At 43.0% G+C, this 20,898-nt stretch overlaps 1 protein-coding gene across 1 annotated transcript in view; it reads right to left on the bottom strand.

Annotated features, from left to right (window-relative positions):
- The window catches only part of NOSTRIN (nitric oxide synthase trafficking), a 36,236-nt gene extending 22,396 nt beyond the window's left edge, over positions 1-13,840 (bottom strand). Inside the window, exons 1-2 of the mRNA XM_032946392.2 lie at positions 13,526-13,840; positions 12,606-12,691 (exon numbers count right to left, since the gene is read on the bottom strand). Of these exons, the coding sequence (XP_032802283.1) occupies positions 12,606-12,691; positions 13,526-13,552 (113 nt within the window). The 5' untranslated portion in view covers positions 13,553-13,840. The remainder of the gene's footprint in view (positions 1-12,605; positions 12,692-13,525) is intronic.
- Between the last annotated feature and the right edge of the window lie 7,058 nt (positions 13,841-20,898).

Raw genomic sequence — 20,898 nt, 5'->3', positions numbered from 1 at the left:
AGCAACCAAATACTCTAAACTTATGTTTCTAAATGTGTGGGGAAAACCCCGAGGACCGGGAGAAAAATCCACACGACCACGGGGAGAGAGAATATGTAAACTCCAAATATAAAGTTGTCAGGGTCGGGATTGAACCCACAACCTCCTGTATACCAGGCGAGGTAGTTAACATCTCTCCACCATGGATCGTTGTGGCACTGGACCATGGCTGATGATTAATGATGATAATGTTAACTGTCAATTTAACGCATACTCTGATCAATAGCTGCTGCACAAAATGTCACAGTGTTGCAACTAAATTCATACATGCTCATGGATTTTTTTAATATATGGTACATATAAAAGTTAATAAATGTTTGGACAATCGAATAATATTTTATTCATATTGAGAATGTTTTAATACTATCATTATAGCAGCACATATTCGTATTTATCGGCAGCATTACAGATTATGCTTGTTTTCAAAATTCGACTACTTTGGCCAAGTTGGAGAGGCATCTATAGCAACATTAAAAATAAAATTGGCTGTAAGCTTACCAGGGGTTGAATACAAAATGTCTCTGAGTGGAATTAATGGAATGTAGCATGTTAATCGCGGAGTGTAAGAGATGAACCAGTTTTAGTTCCCAGCACCACTGTCTGCGATTGAGCAACAAAAAACTCTAGCTGTGCCTTTAACTATCGTGGTTATCATCAACAACATCAGCCATACTCTATCCACTGTTGGATAAAGGCCTGCCCATGCTGTGGCCATCCTCATTGTCCTAAAATGCCACAATCCATGAGTCGTGCAACAAGAACGTATCACTCCATCTTTGCGGCGGTCATCCTCTTCTGTCCTTTGGCTGCCATTCTGTCACTAGTCTCGTCCATTGGCCATCTTCCCAAGCCAAAATGTTTCTACCCCTCAAGTGCACTTCTATTTCTTAACCCAGTTTCCGATTAGCACGGCTGGCTATGTATGGTGTGAAAAAAGTTTAACATACATGATGCCTCTAATATACAGCACGTTTTCTCTGATCCATGATTTCCTCTTTGTCTCTCATTGTAATTCCAAGTGTGCACCTCTTCATGCTTATTTGTAGCCTTTTCAGAATTTGTGAAATTTTCTCATTGTGTCACTGTTTCTGATCTTATGTCCACGCAAGTGTAGTGACTCTCGGACAACTTGTACTGGTAGAGGTTGCTTTATTCATTATTCAAGGAGTTCCACGCACAGATCACTTGGGCCAGGGATGGCACGCAAGTAGCAACGACGCGAAGACAGCGACGACACGAAGAGCGACGGCCCGAAGACAGTCGGCCCCAATCCCACGGCAGCCTCGAACCTTGCCTCTCGCCTCCTTTTATTCCTGGCGTGACCCTCGGCTCCGCCCCCGGCCACGCCCCCTTTCTCGAACCGTCTAGCCCATTCCCGAACTTCCCAGATGGTATCCCTGCCGTGATTACCCCTCGTGACCACTGGGCCACGTACTGTTCCTGCACCCGCACTGTCTCCACCCACGCACTGTCTCCACGCATGCACTGTCTCTACACAAGTAATCTGCAATGATTGAGCATTTCATTCTACAGGCACATTGGTATGTTTCCTGTGAAATACCAGAAGTATATGTAGATTGATGGGCAGTGGCAAGTCATACATATGTGGTTTTGGGAGATGGTTCTCTTTGGTTTATATATATATTATGTATTTATTCATCACTGTTGTGGCTCATTAAAGAAACATGACACTGAATGTGACCACAGTTGATCCAAAGTGAGATCTTTTCGCTATATGCAATAAATACAAGGTCTCACGCAACGTGACTCAAGTCATGCTAATGAATTTGAGATAACGATATCTTATTGTAAGTCTCACAAAAGAGCCATCAAATAATAAGAGGGGTGTGAGTTAAAATACGAGAGTTTAATTCGCCATTCTATTTTTACTTATGTTTTGAGATAAATAATTACCGACTATTAAGTAGAAAATCTTCAAATACTACTAGAATGATACATTGCCATCACCTAAAAAACGTGTGAAGCCAATGTTACTATGACCCATCTATGAGTTTAGATGTATTACACCTCCAGTTAATGCACACACATGGCCGAATGTAGATTTATTACACCTCCAGTTAATGCACACACATGGCCGAATGTAGTACATGTGACATGGAGTTATATTTCATGGGTGCTGCGTTATCCACTAAAGGACTGCATGAAATTATGCAGCGTGAGATGCAACATTCAAAATGTATCTGATCTTGTCCAGGAAATGTGTCTGGTGTTCATTTCATGCTGATAACATGATACAATTTCCTGACATTGTGTGGCCAACACTAGTGTGTGTGTGTGTACCGCATGGGGAGTGAGGAACAAACATCATTTCCTCCACTTCCTATCCTCACAACTTTCCGTACATGGCTGATCCAAATCTGGTGCATGTCAAATATTGTAGCAAAATCGTCTAAGCATGACAGACATGATTCCATGTATTTGAGCTGACCGCACGATATCAACCTTTGTAGTTTGAATTGGTGATATCAGCTCCATTCTTTGCGAAGAAAAAACATGCATCTCTCTTTGTTGTTGTGTTACAAACAAGTGCAGTGTAAAACACAAGTACAGTGCATATTCTGTAAATCACACATCAAAAATAAAGCAGGTCAACTCATTATACATCCTCAATATCTAGCACATTCAGGAGAGTTTGAGGCTGGACAAATATTGTTTACGAAGGTCCAACAGTTTGGGGAGAGGAGTGATTTGCCAGGATGTTTACTACCTCACATGGTATACAGCAGGCCGTGGGTTCTATCCCGACCCTAACGCCTGTATATTTGGAGTTGTATGTTTTCCCCGTGATTGGGTGGATTTTTCTCTGGGTCCTCCGGTTTTTTATGTCCACATTTACAAACATGCGTTTAGAGTATTTGGCTGCTATGAATTCCACTTGATAAGCCACTGGTCACATATGAAAAAAAGCTATGTAGTGTAATATTTTCCTCAATACTCCCATGCAACACTGCGGTGGTAAGCTCGAAAGGAGTCTGTGTAATGACACGGTGTAGTTTCTGCCATTTCACCGGAAGCCTATAACATGCCGAGAGAGGACCAACAGTGGCACCGTGAAGAATGCCCTGCTACTATCATAGCTCTGGGACCAAGCAATGGATGGTCATCTCAAGCCATCCTAACACTATGACTGCAAATAAACTAATATACATTATCCGATATGCAATGGACACTGGCGAATGAATGTAACAAAAGCTGAAAAGTGCAAAGAGAGCTGTGGAGAGGTGCATGCTTGGAATGACATCGGGAGATTGCAAAATAAACACATGGATTAGATAATGTGTGCAGATTAGAGAAGAGCCTACAAAACATCCGGGTTTGGCCAAGAAATTGCCGGTTCCATAAAAACTAACCAGATGTTTGGAAGCATGTGCATAATTGCGATTTTGTCCCAGTTTAACATTTTCTGGCCTCTTACTCAACTCATGATATGAGTAGTGGGCTAGCTTGCCAGAGGAGGACAGAGTGGAGTCTTTAATGTGGTACTACACTGCATTATATATCGTCTGTGGAAAGAGTGATCTTTCCATCAGAATGTGGAACTTCCATCACTGGCTCAATGCCATAAATGCAATGCTCCATGCGCGTCTGAGTTAGGAGACACTGAATGTTGGGGGGGGGGGGGGGGGGAGAGTATTTGAATCAAAGTTACATTGACTCTTAGGGTGACCTGGGGCAGGGGAGACAATGCAAGGCCGTGAGAGCCATGCCACTGTTACATTTTTACTGCTCCCTCCATCCTGCACCTTCTGTCTACCCGCTGTAAAAAAAAAACTAACAATTTGTTTTTACCAGGTAAGGCCCACTGATCTATATAGCTATTTTTTCAGAAGCGTCCTGGCAACAAATAACAGCTCGACGAAGTGGCTTATCAAGTGGATAAACGCATGTTTCTAAATGTGGAGGGGCAAACCAAAGGACCCTGAGGAAAATGCACACGACCACAGGGGGGGGGGGGGGGGGGGAACTCCATATATACAAGCGTCAGGGTCGGGATCGAACCCACGACCATCCTGCATACCAGGTGGGGTAGGTAACATTTTGCCACCATGGCGCCCCCAGCCATTCCTAATCCTCCGAAATGACATTGCTCTTCATGTAGAACATAAAATGTATAATTTCAAAATCTCAATATAATATAAGCTGGATAAAAGCACACCCCTTGTGAGGAAGGTCAGCTGTGCTTATATCTGACGTGAAAGTATGAGAAGATTCCCTTCACTTCCATGCAACAGTGACGTGTGTTACTTATATGAAAACTCTGCTTATAACCAGCTTTTGCTGTATTGGTAAAGTATATACATTTTGAATAGCAGGTACCACCACAGTCAGTATCCACTGCTGTAATCATAGCAGGTACCACCCCAGTATGCACTGTTGTAATCATAGCACGTACCACCACAGTCAGTATGCACTGCTGTAGTGTAAGCAGGTAACACCACAGTATGTACTGCTGTAATCATAGCAGGTGCCACCACAGTCAGTAGGCACTGCTGTAGTAATAGCAGGAACCATCACAGTCGGTATGCATTGCTGTAGTTAAAGCAGGTCCCACCACAGTCAGTGTGCACTGCTGTAATCATAGCACGTACCACCACAGTCAGTATGCACTGCTGTAGTGTAAGCAGGTCCCACCACAGTCAGTGTGCACTGCTGTAATCATAGCAGGTACCACCACAGTCAGTATGCACTGCTGTAATCATAGCACATACTACCACAGTCAGTATGCACTGCTGTCATGAAAGCTGTTACCACCAAAGTTGGTATGCACTGCTGAAGAGATAGCGGGTACCACCAGAGTCGGTATGCACCGCTGTAGTGATAGCAGGTACCACCACAGTCTGTACGCATTGATGTACTGATAGCGGGTACCACCACAGTCGGTATGCACTGCTGCAGTGATAGCAGTATCCACCACAGTCGGTATGCAATGCTGTAGTTAAAGCAGGTACCACCACAGTCAGTATGCACTGCTGTAATAGCAGGTACCAACACAGTCGGTATGCACTGCTGTAATAGCAGGTACCAACACAGTCGTTATGCACTGCTGTAGTCATAGGATACCACCACAGTCGGTATGCATAGCTGCAATTATGCAGGTACCACCACAGTCAGTATGCACTGCTGCAGTTAAAGCAAGTACTACCAAAGTCGGTTTGCACTGGTGTAGTCATAGCAGGTGCCACCACTGTCAGTATGCACAGCTGTAGTCATAGCAGGTACCACCTCAGTTGGTAGGCACTGCTGTAGTAATAGTAGATACTGCTATCGAGTTGGTAGATACTGCTATATAGAGTTAGTAGATACTACAAGTCAGTATATACTACTACAGTCAGTCAATACTGCTACAATCAGTATATACTACTATACAGTCAGTACATACTACAGTCAGTAGCTACTACAGCCAGTATATACTACTATAGAGTGAGTAGATACTGCTTTAGAGTTAGTAGTTACTACAATAGTCAGTGGATACTACTATAGAGTCAGCAAATACTACTATACAGTTAGTCGTTACTACTATAGTCAGTAGATACTACTGTAGGGCCAGTAAACACTACTACAGTCAGTCGTTACTGCTACAATCAGTAAATACTACTAAACAGTAGCAACTACTGGCTCAGAATAGTGTGTATCTAGTCAGTAGATACAACTACAGAGTCAATCGATACTACTTATTCTGTTGTATGTAGGGTGTGTAGGTATATAAACCTACGTGGGGGTAGATATATTTTTTGAGGGGGGGGTCAACAATTTTCGGAAACCTTTTAGATCAACTATTTACCCCCCACTTTCTATAACTTTTTGGACTTGTGCAAGCTTATTATAATATTGTTTATCAATAAATGGACAAACGCCCTACCGGGCTTTCACAATAGCTTTGTATCTGTATATGTAAGGTTTTTAAGATAAGTTTTGAAATATATTTTTCGCCCGGCAACGCCGGGTACTTCCCGCTAGTATATTATATTTTTCCATGAGCACGTTATATATGTACTTCATTTTGATTGTACAAAATATGCACACGCAAACCGTACATGCACATATATACTCGAGTGAGGCTCCGAGGCATTGTTGGCATTTCTCGTGATGCCGTGTGACCTGAGCCATGTAAACAGAGGCACTTTCAGTTCGGCCGACATTGCTATTTGTTATACTAGCTTGTTAGCCCGTCCTAGGACAGAAGCTGTAATATTTACGAAAAAATTGAGCAGAGCATAATTGTATCTTGTGTAAATGTAATGGCAGTGAATCTTGCACGAAAGTATGTCATCGAACACTTCACTGCGGTTCACTGTAGCACTGCATTAATGGCAGTGAATCTGGCACAAAACGAAGTCATAAAACACTTCACTGCAGTTAACTGTAGCACTATATTAATGGTAGTGATTCTTGCACCAAACTATGTCATAAACACCTCACTTCATCTCACTGTAGCACTGTATATAATTAACCTTCAATTTGTTCAAATTCACTGCTCTGATAATTTATTCTCTTCTGTTTTCGGTCGCTGGGGTTGAAATAAATTGGAAATCGATACAATATCTGGAAAATCACCGAGAAATGTCTATTTTACCATAATGTGGAAGCATAAATTAGACTTACCTTTTGTCTCAAGTGCTGAAGAAATAAAGACACCAAATCCACTTTGTTGCTGTGTATACTTATTTATTAGATTCACTTTCAATAAAGAAACGTGAAACTTAAAGTGAATTTGCGAAAAAAATGTATTTCCGCTCGACCTTCTGCTGCGTGAGTGTAAAAATCCACCCGCTCATGAATATTCATGAGGGGGGTGCGGCATGTGGAGTGACGTCACGCGCGGGACACAGACATTATTGGCTCATTATAGTAGTAATACCTGTCAATGAATGGGGGGAAACGATTTGCCACTGTGGATTGGCAGGAAGATAAGTGGGCAGTGGAAGCAGTGTAGTTATTTAAAAAAAAATTGGCTATGATTAACCCCAAACCCTTTACTCCTTCCCCATTTCACCCGTAATATCATTCTCTACTCTTTGGGTCTTTTGGTAAAGTGACGTAGATAGAAAAATATTAAAAAATCACGACGTTTCGATCGCAACACAAGCAATCATCTTCAGGTGAAAAAATACAGCAGGCAGACTGCTGAGGCAGGAATAAATATAGCGAGAGAGCTACTGCAGCCATAAAAGACACATTCGGACAGTCCCCGCCTTAGAGGTGCCAACCAGGAATGGAGTGAATGCAAAGTGCTGATAGAGAGTAGCCTACATAAAATGCCACATAGTACTGGCCATACTTAGCACCTGCTAGCAGAAGAAACACTTCAATGGTATTTGTTATTTAACTGCGAATTTGCATCGTAAATGATTTCTTTGAAAGTCCTAGCAGGGACAACTTCTGTGCATTTGTATGTCCTCGAGCAGTGTAATGTAGCAGTGAGATGCTCTAGTAGCCTGTACTAAACTGATTTAATTAATAGTAAATTCATGTTAAAAATAAAATGATAATCCACTCCTGGACGAAGACCCTTCCATGCCTTGTTGGTTATGAGTGTAATTAATGATCACGGATAACATCAGTGGCAAGTGATAACTGAATTCTTCCTGGGCCCTCTCACTTTACCAACCCACATTGACCAGCGTGGTTTAAGTATGGTTAAACAACCCCAATGACCGACACAGCTAGTGAAGGCCTTCATCTATCGATGGATTGTGAAAAAGCCTTTAAAATTATTCAATTCATGTTTTTATATATGAGTTTATGGCATTACAGAACAACACTTCATTGACAACTGGAAAATCATGAATCAGTTTACAGTTTGGGGTTGGATGCAAATCAACATCTCTCTGTGCCTTTGATAAGATAAGTACCACTTTGTGGAAAGTCAACAGTGATCATCCTATGGAGAGATCTGTACCAATAATAGACGTGTGGAATTTCCACCACTCGCTCAGGATCTTCAACACAAGAGTATAAATACGTAGATTTTTTTGAGCCTATGGTGCAGCATATCCTGCATTTGCAGCAGCGAAAAAATTCCAAAAGAGAATGGGGAGGGTTTGTTCATGGGGTGCAGGCAATAAATAAAATGGCCAGTCTTTTCAAGATAACTTGGAAAGGCACTTTCACAACCATAACAACGGAAAACATGTTGTTCCCAATGCTGCATGCGATGGCTTGACCTGGGCACAGCATCAATGGTTGGAATGTGTTGCTGTGACGTTACCAATAGTTATGGAAAAAAGGTTGAATATTTTAATGATTACTATACAAACTATACATTGGCAGAGTTGCATGATGTCAACGAAGACAAAAGCACTTGTTAATTAAACAAACATTCATCCAAATGAATTGTATAGGATTACACGTATAATATTAACTTCAGAGACATTTATTTGACTATAGTTATGCTGTTGCTACGTTGTTAAGTAGGCACGTAACTATAACATACGTGGCAAGAGAATATGATTCCATTTAAATATCACTCTTTGCCTATGTAACCTACACGAGCCAGAGCTTACCAAAATTTAGACCTTATGCCCTGCAGCTTTCCATCATTTACCCAATCCAAACATCGCAACTTATCGCAGTCGACCCACCTCACAGACATTGCAATGTCAACACCAAAACTCCCACTCTAACGGACACTACAAATACCATCAACCACCCAAATTTTCTGCATTTTCTTCCCCCTCAAAAATGTCCACCATCCCAAGCTCTCTACCCACTATCCCGGTCTCCCTATCCACTATCTCGAGCTCTCTACCCACTATTGAGAGGCACCCTGCTCACTATTCCGAGCTCCCAACCCACTATCCCAAGCTTTCTTTCCATGTAAATGGATGCCATATTACGCCTACACAGGCCCTGAGGTCAGAATCGTTGAACAACTCATCACCATGATGCATGAGGCCTTCTCCATTGATACAACAGCTATCTTCTGTTTATGCCACCCTCCTAAATTCCTAAATATCCACTCAGTCAATTCAAAGCCACTTCTCATCCATCATCTCATAAAAGAGGGCACCAGTGACACTCTGTGTCTCATTGAGAATTGGCGCACACCCTTTGACCTCTATTCACTCTCTGAAGCCCCCCCCCCCCCACCGCTCCCTCCACTCCAAGCGTACTCGTTCCTTTGGCAGAGTTGTAGGAATTGCTGTCATATCTAAACCTGCCTTTAAATTCCTAGACTATAAATATCCAAAATGTTTGCTCTCTAGATCGTTCCTCTGTTCAACTGTTACCCCTCAAATCTGAAACTCGTTGTGATTTACCATTTGTCAAAGTCAAAGCCGACCAAAATTTCTGATCTCACCTCGACCTTGGGTCTCTTCCTCTACTCCACTCATCACTCATCAACACACATTTTAATTATCTATTTCCATCTCAACCACCTTCCAGTAACTTTTAGATCCCATATATCTCTCCACTGATCTTACCTCCCACTCACTTCCGTAGCCACACTTTTGACCACATCACCTCCAACACCAGGCTCATCATCCTCACCACTTCCACCTGCCACTTGTAGTGACCACCTCATACACTTCTCATTTTCCCCTACAGATCATCTCTTTTGAGGTCCCAAATATTCCACCCTACCAGATATATTTCTCCTTTGCTCCCGTGTTGCTGCATTCCGTCTAATGAAACATGCTTCATGCACCACAAATTTTCTTCCGCAATTACATTGCCAACTTATCTACTGCTGTAAATGATTTTGCCAATCTGAATACACACAGCTTGTTTAGAACCACCACGTATGCCTGATACAAAACTCTTCTTTGTGAATAAAAACAAGTCAATGGAAGAAATCTGGATATAAAATCCAATACCACATCTGGAAGGCTCACATGAGTTAGCTCTGGTGAGGTCAAATCTGATGCCTACTGTGGTCTAATAGCAATGGTACTCAGAACCACAAATCAAGTGTGAACTACTCGCCTCCTGTCTTAGGTCAAGACATCAGAAATAGCATCCTGGTGTTTTACTCGGCTCCTCCTAATGTCTGTCCTTTTGTCTCACCACCACCTATCCTTGACATCCCTCAGTGTGTCACTAAAACACATGACTACGATCATCTCAAACCTACACAAATCTTCATCTATCCTCAATCCTCTACCCATTAAAACATTCTTCACTGTCTACCCATGCTGGACCCCTACATTCACCTGCTTTATCAATACCTTCATTTCATCTAGTACAATTTCCTTAGCCCTCAAGACTGTGGCTGTCACTCCCATCCTTAAAAGAATCCCACACGTGACCCTAGCTTTTGCCGTTAACCTTCCTTTGCTTGGAAAAGCCAAAGAAAGGGGTATCTTATCCCTGTTTGGGCTTCATGACCCATGAAGATATTCTATAAATCCAAACCAGGACGCGATTTCTGACATCATATCCTAAAGGAGGGGAGTAGTTCACGTTTGATAAATAACATAGAAGAGGAAGCTGGGTTATTAAGATGCAAGAGGAAGTGCGTAGCACGAAAAAAGGGATTTGTAGTTCCAAGTAACATTTGCAATTAGACCACAGTTGGCATGTTATTTGGACCTCACCAAAGCTAGCTCACGAGAGTCTTCCAGATGTGGTATTGGATTTTAAAGCCAGATTTCTTCCATTGATTTTTTTTGTTCGCAAAGAACAGTTGTGGATCAGAGAGACGTGGTGGATATAGGCAAGCTGTGGGTATTCAGATTGGCAAGATCTATTTCAGCAGTAGATACGTTGGCAATTTGGTTTCCTCCAATGCCATTCTACCAAAACTGCTTTCCTACATCTGTTGTGAATTACCTCTCATCAGACCATTAACCATCTAATTCCTAGTTCTCGACCTTTTATGCAGTTTTCAATACCACAGGTTACCCCACGCTCATTGGAGACCAGCATAACTATCTTAGCATCTCTAGTGCACCTCACTACTGGTTCTGTGCTTACCTCTCAGGCAGAAATTAGTTCATGGAGAATCGAGAACATCACTCGTATAATAGTGAAATTGATTTGGGATTGGATTTATAGCCAGTGAAGCAAATTATGTACTGGAATGATGCGGTCAGGTTTCCGGGTGCGGTTAAGGAGTCTGGCAGTTGTGTCATGGGGTGTAGTGACAAGTAGATATTCTATAAATTCACATTGTGTTGTGATCTTGATTTAACTTGTAACAAATGAAGTCATTGCACTACACACAGGTTGGTATGGAAACCCTGACCATGGTGATGCGCTGTTTTGGGAAGTTCATTATAAATTACATTATAAATTTGTTATTTTCTTTGAACCTATCGATGTGACTTTAGCGAAAGACCCAATAATATGAATTCCTGCAGTCACGAAAGCTTTCAGTCGAGATTTTGTGTACCAATATCTTAATTCGGAGGCTATGGAAACCACAGACAAGCCAGAAGACAGACAGAATCATCACCAATAATTGCCCAAGTACTGGCCCTCATTTGGGATGTTTGGCCAGCTCCAAAACTGAGTGATTAAACATAGTGTTGAAATTTGGTCTCGTGATCTATTACTATGGTTATGATTATGACAGGTTTTGTTTTTAATAAACATTATAACATTCAAATGACTGTATTCGGTATATCCACTCGCCGCAATACACGGCAGTGTCGGGTGAGTTTCTACTGCCTATTTCATTCATTTCCATCCGTGTTTGGTGTTTTATTGGCCATTTCAAAACCTGGATTTAGTGTGGGGGGGAGATAAAATGTCCAGGGGCAAACTGTACAGCGGCGGGTAATTTGGAAGTGCCATGGAGTCACTTTCCAGCTTCATGTTGACTAGTGGATGTTTGCCAGAGGTTACAAGTTGTGACACACGTCAAAGGCCGGTACGGTGCATAGTTAGTTTTTTTTAGGAATACTGTGGCAAGCCATGAATAAAACAAAAATCCAGGGAGTGGACGATGGGCAGCTTTCACGTGGCCAACTCTGTTAAGTGAGAAATCACAACTCGTGCCATCAGCCTGGTGACCGAACATCGATCAACAAATACCCCAGTCTCCAGAGCAATCAAGCCAAACAAAAAAACATTGGCAAGATAATATTACATTCACAGCTGGGTACCGCAAATAATTTTAAACATCTCAGAGTTTTCTGAACAACCGAACGTCGCGTAATAAACCTTAAGTGAAATGCAATTGTGAGCATAGCCGTGACTTATTATTGTTTATAATTGTCATTGTAAATAGCACTCACTTTTTCTGTTCAGCCATTTGCTCGTTATGTTAAATTGTGATAGCAATTTAGAACAAGTTATACCTGTACAATTGTAATTGCTAAGCGTGATTTGCTCCAATTGCTTTTAAAATCAATGACACCGCTATTAATTACAGCATTTAAACATATAGGTGGTTTTATTTGTTACGTAGGAATAATGATCGTTTGTCCCGAACTGGTTCTATTCAGTGCGGTATGTTGTTTCATCAATACATGTGCAGTAAAAAAGTGTTGGACGTGTACACTTTAACAGACTACGTACGCAACGAGGCAGTCTTTTAATGTGCATACAGATTGACCGATACACGCCTGCGTGCCGTATGAATGTCTGCAAGCTGTCACCTGATCTGGAACACGGCGGTCACCTCCTTACAGAAATCTGTTCCGTGTTTGACGGACTTGAGCAGCTCTTCGTAGATCTTTGCGTACTGCGTGTAATGTGACACAACGTGCCGTGAAGGGCATTATACATTACAGAGTTTGCACAGTACTGTACTTCCATGTAAATGATTAAACTCCAATTCGTCGCATGGCCTGTTTATCATAGAAACCTCGCAAACAGGTACCCGTTGATTTAAAACGGGAATAAAAACGTGCATATTATTCGCGAACAGGTGTGGTCCAAAGTTAACGAAATAAAATCCATTAAAAAAACATACGCTAAATATAAATGTAACCCTAACTCTTAGATGCATTCGCAATCACTAACTGTTAATACGCTTCATTATTTTTGAAAACGTATGAAATGCTTTGAAAATAGTTATGGTCGGCTAAGCGCAACGCAACTGACTTTACTCCTTGTGACTGCTTTACTGCAGGTAAAAAAAATGTACCACAGTTAATTCAGTCATGTGTGTGGTATAATACCAGTTGTAAGGCTGAGTCAGAATACCTAAAAACATTGTGTCGGCACTTGGCTTTGCGACTTTCCGCGGCTCAGTTGATTTTTCATGTAATCTCCCTCTGGGTTAAATTTACTTCATGCATTTATTTTCAACCACACTATACCCAGCACGAGACAAGATGTGTTCAGTTATGCTGGCCACGATTTACAATCTAACTAAATAACAGCTACAACTTCACACCACCAGTTGCTACAGTTAAGCACACGAAAGAAATCACTGTAATCTCAACAAACACATGTTCATCGTAAAGTCGTGAGCAGATCTAGAATCAAACACTTACTTTTTTTGGCATTTTTAAAACCTAAAGAGCTCTACACATACCAGTCTCATCAAAGCAAGCTAATATTTAATTCTTACCGTGACTTCACTTTTCGGGTCTTGCATGTCTGCAGCTCTCTTCTACGTGATCTTTATTATTTTTCACCGATCTTGATGTTCTGACATTGGTCGCTGCGCATTCACCCGTATTCAAAGTCAGAGAGAGCACGTTCACAGCCAGTGGGGAAGACGAGAAGAGTGAACGGTGGCTGGTCTTGTTCCCAACTCGGCCGGGCTATGTCCAGTGTGTGTGCCTATTTAAAAAAAGACAAACCACATGACTACTGTCACGCCTTCCGGGACATCCCCCGCCTCTGCTGTTGAGTTGATTTTTTTTATATGCTTTGACAACACGGAGTGAAGGGCATCGTGGCGACTGGCAATGAACAACGGGTCTGGGCAAGCAATAAGCCGGAGCAGACAGCACCTGCATGCATTTCATTGGCCTGGACCCATCCATAATTAGCCCCTCGCCAAACTCATACCTGCACACTACATTCTGCGGGCTATGTGTGGCCATTCTGTCCCGTCTCTCTTCCACACACTCACCTACCTTGCATTTCATGCCAAGTTGATCAAAGAGGCTCACTTGAAGGATTATTAGGTTTGTGACATGTGTTTTTTGCCAATAAAATTAGGAATTTAATGACGTACTGTTTTTAACTCAACTCTATTTGTTTTATACTGTATACAGTCCTCTGACTTGAAGAACTATAAACCCATTTGCCTCTAATCCGACCTATATAGATTGCCTATTATCCCACCGATATGGATTGTTCACAAAGATCATAGGGAATAGACTGACAAATTGAATGCCACCCAACAAAGGGAGCAAGCAGGGCTTAGCAAAAGTTTCTCTACCATTGACCACATACAAACTATGAATAAGGTTCCTGAAAAGACCAACGAATTGACATTACCAGTGCCTAGCCTTTGTTGACGATGAAAGAAACACATTATACTCAGCAGAAAGTGATGCAATAGTCCAAATGCCCGCAAACTAAGACCTAATTAACATGTAGATATTGAAATAGTAAAATCCGTCTACAACAAAGAAGATTCCGGAACCCATATTAAAAGGGGAGACAAGAGGACCTGGCTTTTTCCATTGTTATTCACAGCGATGCTAGAAGATATTTGACTGAAAAATTGTATTGGGGAAACAAATGTAGGAAGTAGAAATAACTGATTTAAAGCTTTCGTGACTGCAGTAATTCATATTCTTAGTTTTTTCGGTAAAGTCACGTTGAAGAGAAACAACAAAATAATAAAATATATATAAAACAATAAAAAATTCTCACGACGTTTCGACCATAACTCAAACGGTCATCTTCAGGTGTGTTGGTTCTACCTGTACCTAATCTGGCACAGCAGTCAACCCATGACACCTGCTGGGTCTGTCACGTGCCCTCCTGCACTTAGTCTGGCACAGCAGTCAACCCATGGCACCTGCTGGGTGTGTCACGTGACCTCTTCCTGTACCTAGCCTAGCACAGGAGTCAACCCATGGCACCTGCTGGCTCTGTCACGTGACCTGCCAGCAGCGACCCTTCGACACTTCACATGGCCTCATAAGTGCTGCGGTGACGTCACAAGGGGGGTGGGGCACGTGTCTGAGTTACAATTATTAACAGAGCTTACCTAACGTATCCACACTACAAATTGCAATCACCTTCACTTGCTACTCCTGTAGGCTTCTATAGGCTTTACATCAAACCTTCCGCCACATTTTCTACAAGACATAACCACCTTACTTATCCACACTACAAATTGCAATCACCTTCACCGTCTACTCCAATAGGCTCCCACGTTACCCGTCCCCACATTCCCTACATGACATAAACTTCCCAACCTATCCGCGCTACACATTACAATCACCATCGCCGGCAAACTCCTAAAGAGCTCCCAAGGGTTCCCATGTTAAGCGCCCACCACATTCCCCAGTTCGCTTAAGAAACCACGCTTATCCATAGAGACACACAGAGACCCATAGTTCAGTTCATTTATTAGAACCAACACACCTGAAGATGACCGTTTGAGTTATGGTCGAAACGTCGTGAGAATTTTTTATTGTTTTATATATATTTTATTATTTTGTTGTTTCTCTTCAACGTGACTTTACCGAAAAAACTAAGCATATAGAAATAACTGAGTAAAGAATGCTGAAAAGTTTGGCTCTGGATAAAGGTAAGCAAAATAAAGGTCATGTGCAAGAGGTTCGTGAAGTAAATTTAAGTTTGAATTGATCTGACGGATGGACACAAACTGGGAAACAGAGCAGAACGCGTGTACCTTGGACAGCTATTGAAGACAGGAAAGTATTGAACAAAAACGGAAAAGCGTTATCATTGGAGAACATACCTGAATTAAAGATACAATTTAAACTGTTCATAAAAGTAAAACTCTAAACGATTCAAAACTTGTAACCGTTGTTTATTTGACCAGGTAAGGCCCACTGAGCTACGTAGTTCTTTTTCAGAAGCGACCTGGCGACAAATGATAGCTGCACGACGTGGCTTATTCTAATCGCATGTTTCTAAATATGTAGGGGAAAACCGGTGGACGCGTGGATACAATCCACGCGACCACCGGGGAAAACATGCAAACTCCAAATATGCAGGCGCCAGGGTCGGGATCAGAACCCACAACCTCCTCCATACCATGCGAGGTATTTAACATTTCGCCACCGTGGGCTTGTGCAGGACATTACCACGAGGGATGATGGCCAACGGTCAACAATAATAATGGAGTGGTAGCCAAGGAAAGGGACACGGATGACAGGATATCCACCGAAATGATGGAGCCAGCCATGACGTCAAAGCAGAAGCTACGTGGTTTGCTGCGTCGCAGGACCGTGCGAAGTACAAAGACCTTCATCCAGCAGTGGATTGACCTTGGCTGATGGTGGTGGTCCTCCAAACCTTTTTAGTAAAATTACCAATGCAGTAGACATAGTAAAAAGAAAAGTAGAACTCTACTGTGTATATATATACAAAAAAATTGCACTAAATCAAAGTCTCACACATTTTTTTGACAGCCCCGTATTTACATACCATGCCATTTTCACTGTGCAAAGCGCAAGCGTACCTCGCTGTGTCCAGGACTGCAGCAACATGTGCGACCGGCACCTTACACCCTCTAAAATTAGCTTGTCCACCCCCCCTCCGCACTCCACCCCCACTGGGGGCCATCAATTGAGAACGAACGCAAAAATCTGTAAAAACTTGACCCCTCCTCCATTGAGAACGTACGGAAAAATCTGTAAAAACTTGACCCATCCTCCTGCCCTCCCTGTACGCACGTGTGCTTTTTACCCCCTCTCCCCCCCCCCCCCCCCCCGAATCCTATGGAACGACCGATATTTAATCCACGCAAGAAACGATCAACGATTAATAATATTATAACGTGTTTACAGATAATCCACCGCCGGCTGCATTTAAGAATTAAGTTGCGTACCTTTAAAAAGTTTGTCTAGTGTCCGCTCGGTTCAAACGCCGACTGCACCAAGTCGAACAGGTGACGTATTGTAGGGATTTCTCTTCTTTGGTCCTTTCGGTAAAGTCACCACGTAGAATGAGAATAAAATAATAAAATAAAACAATAAAATTCTCACGACGTTTCGGCCACAACACAAGTGGCCTTCTTCAGGTGAAAGGAACAAACCTGTCGGGACGACAGAGCTACATTGTACCGTCGTGAGAATTTTATTGTTTAATTTTATTATTTTATTCTCATTCTACGTGGTGACTTTACCGAAAGAACCAAAGAAGATGAATCCTTGCAGTCACGAAAGCTTTAAATCGAAAAAACAAATGTAGGGATTTCGTCAACACGCGCAATGTCAGGCTTGAGGCACAGCAGCGTGATAGCGAGCAGTCAGGGGTACGGTGGTGACATACAAGTGACATCTCTCCCACGGTCCCACTACTCCCGCTGGTACTTGCTGTCTGACAGCTGATGAAACTGAACTGTGGCTCATTTGGAAGGACAATGTAGACAAATTAGTATCGAGGCTTCACCCCCCCCCCTCCCACGTTTCCAATGCGTACGTACATTGTCAGTAGACCCCCCCCCCCATACGCAAGCGAACGCATTTGGGTTAACCCCCCCCTCCATGCGTACGTACTAAATGTATGGCAACCTATCCCAGAGATGGTGTCGGCTCAACCCATCAATCCACACTGCGCCAGGGTCATCTGCCAGCCAGCCACCACAAGGGGCCGCTGCTCATAAACACGTGGCCGGAACGGCAGTGATAAAAAAAAACACTCACAAAGAACTAACAAGACAGTGTCACGTAAAGGGGAATTTTAGGAGGGGAGAGTTGATTTTGCGTCCGCTAAGCGGCGCTGTGTTTTTGAGTGCTCTCCTCACAAACGAAAAGGTTGCTGCAAGTCAACTCGTCCCATACAACCAACGAGTTAGTTGAAAAAAAGGCGTACAATGTTGTGGGAAGTCAACAATGTGATCTCGTCGAGAGATCGGACCAGACTTTTGAAGTGTTCAATTTATATCAATGGCTCTAGGCAGCCAATGGAAATTGTTGTTGCTCATTTGTTCTAAGGAAAATGTGTAAATGAAGATTATCATCCTTGCTACTGTATGTAGCTCAGTGGGATTTAGCTGGTAGATAAACAAGATTTTTTTCAATGAAATTCACTTAGTGGTCTGTACTAGACAATTGAGCCATGAATAGGGATGCGTGGGCGTTTCTTGCACTGAGGGTGAGGAATGAGCTGAGTTGGTGCCTCGCCCCACATTGCCTCTCGGGAGGGTTCCGCCTAAAGACAATTTAAGAGGCAGATATGAGATCTTGCAACTGAGCCGAGCTATTGTGCAGGCCATTTCAAAGCACCTCGCAACAGAGGGACCGGGAACTAAGCATAAAAACGACGGAATTTAAGGTAGTGCACCTATAACCGCTTGGCTTATGAAACGTGGCCAAGGCAAAGAGAGCCCAAGTGTGATGTGACGTGACCGCTATCGAGATGATAAACAGCAGGACTCGCCAAGTTACAATTTCAGACAGCTTCAGGAGCAGTTGGCTAGTTACTGGAAAGCGGGACATCTATTTGCCTTCGAGGCCAACCACGAATATATATGTTTACCCTCGATGCAGAATCCCATATATTGCAGTTGTAGATAGTGTGAAGAAGGAATGGAGTCAGAGCATCATTTAAGCATTCCCCACCTCCCCCCTCTAATTCCCAGGATTCAGGTGACATCAAATGGCAGAAACTACGAGAACAGAGGAGTAAACAACCCAGACACAGCAATAATTTTGATGGAATACCTGGGCATTGGCTCATGATGTTTCACCTTTTTACGTCTCTCATGAGAGGCTCAAGAACGTCTGCTGCTGTGCTGACGTACAATTACTAAGTGCATGAGAGCCACTGTGGTGCATCCCTAGGTGGTGTATCGGGAGGTTGATTGACGCCCCATGTCACGTGGGATCACCCCAACCATTTACTTGCTCACATAGGCGTTTGGCTGAGATGTGTTTGTTGCTGGCATCCAGCAGGGATAGGTTAACCTCCCAATGGTCTTAGGGATGACTGGAGGGGTGGGGTAGGAAGCCAGATCAATTGTCAGGTTCCTCCCCCTCGGGGTTTTGCAGTTGGATACAGGAGAGACTCAGCCTTCTGTCATTCGAGCCTCCCGCATCACCCTCTCTGTTGCACGCGTTGGATGTTTTTGAATGTTGTTGTTTCTCGTCAGCACAACGTTACGTTCGGCTGCCCGTTAATGCAACGTCGGGGCAATTGAGTCTCGTGCATAGCGCGTGCGACACACGTAAGAGCGTCTGGCCGTCACATGCTGACTCGTTAACTCACGGCCATCTGAGGCATTTATGGCTTTAACCGGCCACTGCAAGCCCTCGCCACATCCTCATCTCCCTATTGTGACACATATACATGCAAAAACGCAACAAAGGCGACCTCCTTCCTCTCATATCACTCTACTTCAACCTCTCTCTGTGTACTCTCCGATCCGGCAGCCAATGTTTTTTCGTCGAAGCCCCGAGTCAGAATCTCGAAACAGAATGTTTATTTATATTGGAGGAATCCGATGAGCTATAAAGCGCTTTATCACATACGTCCAGTAGGGTTAGGTCAGAACGTTACAACAACAAACACTACACAAACACGACAGGAATGCAACGTATAGGCAAGGTAAACACATCACTTAAAAAAAGATTTCCGAATAAAACCAAACTATGCGGTTTTTAAATCGTATCAGGTAAACTCCCTGAGCCATTCACTTCTGTTTTGTTCATCCTTCGCTCAGTGGGAGCTCGTCGCTCATCCCCCTATGCTGCCCCGTAGTTTGAAATCCCATCTCCCCTGCCCCTGTTAAAGTCCAAGCTCAATACCTTCCCATTCCATGTTGTTACGATTTCATTGTCTCTCTACAGAATAATTCCGCTGCTGCTGTACGCCTTGAGATCCGCTCACATTTTAGACGCTGCATAGCGCCTCCAATTGCCACGTTTGGCTACGTACGGTGCGAAATATGTTCAACATGCATCCGTAAATCCAAATTGTAGAAATTGTACGTGCAAAGCACGCACAGTCATACTCTTCGCCCAAACTACTGTTTTGAAGTAGTTTGTGTGCAGGGGAAGACATTACCTTGGTCAGCAGGAACTGTGAGGCAGACTGATGACACAGAAAAAGCATAGTCGCAAGGGACTTGTTATGGCTGCTGAGAAAATCCTCCTGAAATGGCTTGCAGCACTAAACCACAGGAGCTGTTGTTTCATCACTTAGTGAATTCACATCAAAGTTTTTGAAACGGTTATTACGAATTGACATCCTATCGTGGGAAAGTTGGAATGTACGTAATTTGTGAGGTTTGCAATAATCTGAGGCAGGGGTTGGCACCCAAAATAACAAGAAGAGCCATATTCTTGAATTGGGTAAAACACTCAATACTCTTTGGTTCTATTCGTGACTTTTCCGAATAGAACCAAAGAGTATGGATCCTTGCAGTCACGAAAGCTTCAAATCTAGAATTAAAACACTCAATATTTAAAGAGTCGCAATGCGCGCGAATACGAGACGGTCCTTAATTAATACCGTCACGGAACAGTCCCTTAAAGTGCCCATGCGGCTTCAGAGCCGCATGTTTGCCGACCCGACCCCTGATCTGGGACGGGGGGGGGGTGTTAGCACGATAAATGCGACAGCCTGAGTTAAATTGACAGCCAATGGCTAACGCCATTGGTGATGTCTGAACCAGTCCTGGGACCTCCCTTCACATACCCGTCATGAAGTGCGCTAGAACAAACCTCATGACAGACACCGCATGAGAAGGCCTTTGTCCAGCAGTGAATGGACAACGTTATGTAAAATTGTACTATTACTGTACACATGGTATAATAACAGGGATTTCATATGTACATGCTT

This window comes from Petromyzon marinus, chromosome 4 (genome assembly GCF_048934315.1).
Source record: "Petromyzon marinus isolate PM22_M1 ecotype Great Lakes invasive population chromosome 4, UKy_Petmar_22M1.pri1.0, whole genome shotgun sequence".
NCBI lineage: Eukaryota > Metazoa > Chordata > Hyperoartia > Petromyzontiformes > Petromyzontidae > Petromyzon > Petromyzon marinus.
Note: the sequence above shows the minus strand (reverse complement) of the source record. Positions and strands in the feature narration are given on the sequence as shown.